We start from the raw sequence: 6,000 nt of genomic DNA, 5'->3' as shown, positions 1-6,000 counted from the left end.
CGATCTACAACCAGCTGATATCAGAAATATTATCAGAACAAGTGCAGAAGTATTCAAGAGGAAACTGGATCAATACCTCCACTAAGTGCCAGATCAACCAGACTGCTTTGGCAATATGGGCCAGTGGGACACTAACAGCAACAGCCTGGTTGAACCGGCAATAAATAGAAAAGCCTGGCTCCAGGTTGAGCCTATGAGGGTGTAAAAATTCTCAAAACCAGTGGTACTTCAGTGCATGAGAAGTTAAGGAACCTCTGGAACAGAAGAATAGGCACTCCAATTTAGCAGAGGCATCGCTAGGGTTGGTGTCACCCGGGACGGCATCTTTGGTGTCACCCCCATGAAATCCAAGGGTGGGGGAATAGGGGAAGTAAACTCCAGTTACATCACTACTGCATGACCAGTGACTAAAGTTTAGCAATGAGAATGTTTAAAGGCCATAAACTGAACTTTATTATTGATAAAATAAATAATCATAGTAATATTGAGGAAACAAACTCAAATACCACTTTGAGTATAGGCAACAGATCCTACATTTATTCATCTCCAACAATGAAAAAAGAAAACTTGAAAAATAAAGAAAAACACTAGTTCCGATTTGACCTTGAGTACAGGTAACATCTCAATGAATCTGAAATTTCATTTCCTTGCCTTCAATCCTGCAAAATCATCTATCACATCATCAAAATCAATGATTTTCCCTATATAGGCCTATTTGTACTTTGCAATTCTATAATAGGCTATATAGAAATGAAGAATTTTTTTCTTATGTTGTTGCAGCACTGTTTTTGTCATTAGTGTTACTTTCTTTAGAGAGACTATGGTGTCACCTGGGGTGGACCGCACCCCCCCCCCCTCATGAGGCCCCTGCTACTTAGCATGTAGTGTTTCATCTAAGGAAAGCTGAAACCATTTTAAAATCATATAATTCATAAAAATACACTATAAATACTTAATATAGAAAATTTTTACTATATGTAAATTGCATGCATGAGCGTGTTCGATAGGAGTGAATGGAGACAAATGGTATTTGGGACCTGATGATCTGTTGGAGTGTGAGCAGGGTAATATTTAGTGAAGGGATTCAGATAAACTGGTTATTTTTATATAGCTGGACTTGAGTCCTGGAAATGGGAAGTACAATGCCTGCACTCTAAAGGAGGGGTTTTGGGATATTAGCAGTTTGGAGGGATATGTTGTGTATCTTTATACGTATATGATTCTAAACTGTTGTGTTCTGAGCACCTCTGCAAAAACAGTGATTATGTGTGAGTGAGGTGAAAGTGTTGAATGATGATGAAAGTATTTTCTTTTTGGGGATTTTCTTTCTTTCTGGGTCACCCTGCCTCAGTGGGAGATGGCCGACTTGTTAAAAAAAAAAAAAGTAAATTGTTGTTAAGGATAAGTAAATTAACTTTATTTAAAATAATTTTTAAATAAGACTTAAATTTCAATAACTGGACAATATAATTATTGTAGTTTAAAATGCCATCCAGGCAGTTTCTATTAAAGAGGTTTTACTATCTCCAAACACAACACAATAATTGTGGCAATACACATTTTCCAAGCCAGTCTAATCACAATCATTCAATACAACAATCAATTCTCATTTGACATGACAGGTTAAACTGCCCATACATTCATACTATACATAACAAAAAAAGTTATTGGAATGAATCCTTAACATAATGCATCATTTCACTTGCATGTAATACTGTACTCTAAAATCCACACAACTTTATAAAAAGGCATTGTTACTTAGCATATAAGTAACTTTAGTTTGAGACACTAAGATGAATTATCACTGCATTATTTATTTGTACACAATTATTCTTAAGACTTCATTTGAACCATCAATTGTTAACAATATCAACTGGGAATAAAGTCAATTTTTCTCACCCTAAGTACTTACTGGCATCATGGATGAAAATACATTACTTGAATCTGGTTTTGATTATATATTAAATCCCTCACTTTTGCTATCAAAAATTAAGTGCAATTCCTGAAGGCCACAGGAAATATGCCTATATCTGCCTTAACAATTCTAATTGCATAAAAATAAACCACAAATGATAAGCACCACAAAATCCCTGTGATATTTCCAACAAATAATTATCAGTGAAGAAAATGTATAGTATTGTAGCAATTACAAGACTGGAATAAGGCACTGTTCATCCATTAGCTCTGATGAACAGAATGAACATAAAAATAATCCTGACTCATTATAACTTTCACTTGAGCATGGTGCCCCATAAAAATAATAGTTTGTCAAGTACAGTATAATAATTATCAACTTGGAGATTTGTAAATAATCTTTATTAGGTATCTTTATTGCAGAGACACTTTGCCAACCAGTGGCTTTATCAATCCAATACAGAGAATAGTCCTGGAGATAAAGGAAGACATGCAGAAGTCTGAGGCAATCAGTCTCTAAGCCTTGATCTGAGGTGTTCAGTCCATCAGTCTTGATAAATCTAAAGTAGGTGCCAGAAGATGGAGAATATTGTTTTTAAATTTCTTAACATAAAGCATAAACCTGTGTGGGTCATTCAGCACAAAGTGTGATGGAAGTTTGATCCTACATCTGTTAATCAGCCAGCCAGGCTAAGGGAAGAAATCTCAAGACTGATGGAGTGAACACCTCCAATCAAGGCTGAGGAACTCATCCCTTTTCTAACTACTACTTCATGACTTCCCCCTCTCAAGGAAGGTTCCTTGATGCTGGTGAGGGGCTCCTGATCTAGGGAATTGGATCTGTGCTCCAGTTCCCTGAATTAAGCCTGAATACCTTCCACATAGCCCCCCTATGGGTTTAGTGTTTTCCCCTTGATTCTAATAATAATAATTCATGTCTTCCACCATATCCAGGACTATTTTCTGTATCAGACTGATTAAGCCACTGGATGGCAAAACTTCTCCACACTAAAGGTACCCCGAGTGTTGCACATATTTCTTATTCATTTACCAAACAGATTATAAAGCCCATATTCCCCATCAGGCATGAGTGCAGTGATACACTATAGTACCCATTTATGAAGTCACAGCACAAAGTTTTACTTGCCAACCTAGGACAAGACACTTCACATACACTTCAAGAACTGCTTCTATTAACAATAAGCAATATTCGTCATAAAATTTCTCCAATATTAATGTACACACATCAGTGTTCCCAAAACTTTAATGTTGCTAATGTGAATGAGCACATAGTACTTTGCATTAACAGAGGCAGTCCAATTTAAAAATGTTTATAGTTACTCTTAAACAGATATCATTAATATTTAAAACTCAACAACAACCACTGTTCTTTAATATATCTTTTAAATGGGGTTGTAAATGAAGTAAATACTAGGGATGTTGGGGAGAGACAAGATTAAAAAGTAATGAATCTGATACGAAGTGGGAGGTGTCACAGTTGCTCTTTACTGATGCTGTTCTTTTGGGAAACTCTAAAGCGAAGTTACAAATGTTGGTGGAAGAGTTTGGGAGGGTGTGAAAAAGTGAAATTAAAGTGAATACAAAAATGAACAAAGTGATGAGAGTAACAAATAAGTTTAGATAATTTTTTTTTATCATATTAGCAAAAGAGAGGAAAAGAAAGGAAGTCAATGTAATTAGATATTTGGGAGTGGATGTGTAGGTAGATGGGCCCATGAAAAATGAGCTGAACCACACAATAGAATATAAATGAAGGTAAAAAAATTTACATGGAGTGTTTAAGTGCCTATGGCAAGAAAGTTTATGGAAAGAAAAAGCAGAGTGTACCAGAATATAGTGAAACCAACATTTTTTTAAATGGGTGTGAAGCATGGGCTTTAAATATTGTAGTGGAGGTTAGAGGTGGTGCATATGTCATGTTTGAGAGCAATGTGTGGTGTAAAAATTATGAAAGAAACCCAAGTAGCAATCAGAAGTGTGTGGGGGTTACAAATGGTATTATTCAAAGGGCAGAGGAGGGGTTGTTGAAGTGGTTTTTGGCATTTAGAGAGGTTGGATCAGAAAAGGATGATCAAAAGGCTGTATAAATCCAGGGTACAAGGGTAGGTGTTATCGAAGGAAAGGGTGGAGAGAGGATGTGAAAGTGGTTTTAAGTGGTAGGGGTTTGAATATCCAGTAAGTGTGTGTGTTAGCATTTTAGATTTGAGTGCACTGAGGCAAGTGGTTTTAGGGATGACATGCTACTGAAGTGTGAACAAGGCAACATTAAGAGAAATTGGTTAGTCAAATGTGAGTCCTGGAGATGGGAAATAAAGTGCCTTTACTTTGAAGGACTGGTGGGGATGTTACTATTCAGAGTGTTATTTGAATTGTGATGTCTGTAATTTCTGGCAATAACTGAATAAGTGATAGAGAAATTATCCCTATTTTTTGGGGTGGGGTTTTATCCTACCTTGGTGGGCGATGATGTATGTATGCAAGTGTGTGCACACATGTGTATGTGTGGGAAGTGTGTGTGTGCACATGTGTATTTATATGTGCACACATAAACATACATATACATATAAAACTCATGTTTGGGACCTCCAAATACTTTGCTCTGGTAAGTCCATCTTATCATTTAGCCATCACATGCCAGGGCAAGCGTGTAGCCCTTGTCTTTTACCAACCCAAAACATTGCTGGATGGTTCGGTGTCGTGCAATCCATTCTATCTGGCACTGAACCCCTGATAAACCTAGGCAACTTGTGATAGTTGACACAACCTCCTCATCCACAATTTCTGAAAAAATGGTGGACCACTTTACCAAGAATGAAACTGAATACTAACAGATAATACCAAATAAAATTAGTTAGTTTCTTAGGTCTAATATAAGGTAAATATAAACAAACCTGCTACTGACGCATATGATCGCGTATCACCTGTACCAGTCATTATTTCAGTAAACTGTTTATGTTTAACTAGGATTTTTTTTACCTGTTATTTTTCAATGATGATTAGAACAAAATTTAATAATGATAACTATAAGCTTGTGAAGATCAAAATGTTTAGTGAGGAATAAGATGTAACCAGTGAGTACATGTTTGCAACTATGATAGATGCAACAGGTAAGCTGTCCAGAGAAGACAAGAAAGTAGCAGTTCAGAGACAATTTGGCATTATGCAAATATAGCAGCCATGATATGAAAGCTCTGAATTCCTTCATTTCATTAATTCTCCCATTACTGGCCAAACTTAAGATCCCAACTAATTCTTACTATTAAGCAGACATCAAGATCAAGTCTTATTCCTCACTGATGGTAACTTGAATTCCACAATTCAATCCTTTAATTAAGACTGAAAATGGAGCTGTAATAAAATTTGAGAGAACAAAATCAATATGTGGAGGAAAGATTACCTGTACATATAAAAAAGAAACATTCTTACCCACTCCAAAGCATTACACATGTACAATAATGTTGAGAACCAATGAGATGCTCTATAATGAAGATTAAGCAGAAGCTCCAATGAGATCTAACCTAGATTGGAAAACTTAAATAATAAAAAAAAGAATCAAATGAAGATGCAATTTCTATTAAGACAGTACCTGATGAGAAGCATTAGTTTGAGCAAGCTTGATTAGATTGGTAAGTGCTCAAAATATGTTCCTTTGGAGAGCAGTTGCCCTTGTTCTGTGGATGCTGAAGATTGCAAGGGTAGAGATTTTCATGAGAGAAACCGTTAGATTTTGTACTGGGCATAGGACATGATGTCTAATGGAGAGGATCCAAACTAGATAAAGAGACCTTGTGGTAGATGAGGAGGCTCTTTCTCTTGCCAGTTTTAAACTTGATCCAATGCAGCTTCTTGACAAACTTCATCAAAAAGTCCTGCCTAGAGAGAGCAAAATGTTCACATTTATTCCCAAACTAATGGAATAAGAAATGAGGCTTTCATAGTAGTCAATCCATAAAATGACTTACTAGAAAACAAACTTGCTTAAAGCAAAGCTGGACTGAAAGGCCCTTTAGGAAAAACTAGTGCATAAGCAGGACTGAAGAAGAATTTCATTAAAAGTTGAGCATA

The 6,000-nt window shown here is 36.2% G+C and overlaps 1 protein-coding gene across 1 annotated transcript in view; it reads right to left on the bottom strand.

The window, feature by feature from the left end:
* Positions 1 to 1,415: 1,415 nt before the first annotated feature.
* The window catches only part of Gclm (Glutamate-cysteine ligase modifier subunit), a 79,518-nt gene continuing 74,933 nt past the window's right edge, over positions 1,416 to 6,000 (bottom strand). The window contains exon 4 of the mRNA XM_070089447.1: positions 1,416 to 4,716. Coding sequence (XP_069945548.1) covers positions 4,556 to 4,716 — 161 coding nt within the window. The 3' untranslated portion in view covers positions 1,416 to 4,555. The remainder of the gene's footprint in view (positions 4,717 to 6,000) is intronic.

The sequence above is a fragment of the Cherax quadricarinatus genome, chromosome 28 (genome assembly GCF_038502225.1).
Source record: "Cherax quadricarinatus isolate ZL_2023a chromosome 28, ASM3850222v1, whole genome shotgun sequence".
Classification (NCBI taxonomy): Eukaryota; Metazoa; Arthropoda; class Malacostraca; order Decapoda; family Parastacidae; genus Cherax; species Cherax quadricarinatus.
This window is presented reverse-complemented; position numbering and strand designations above follow the sequence as displayed.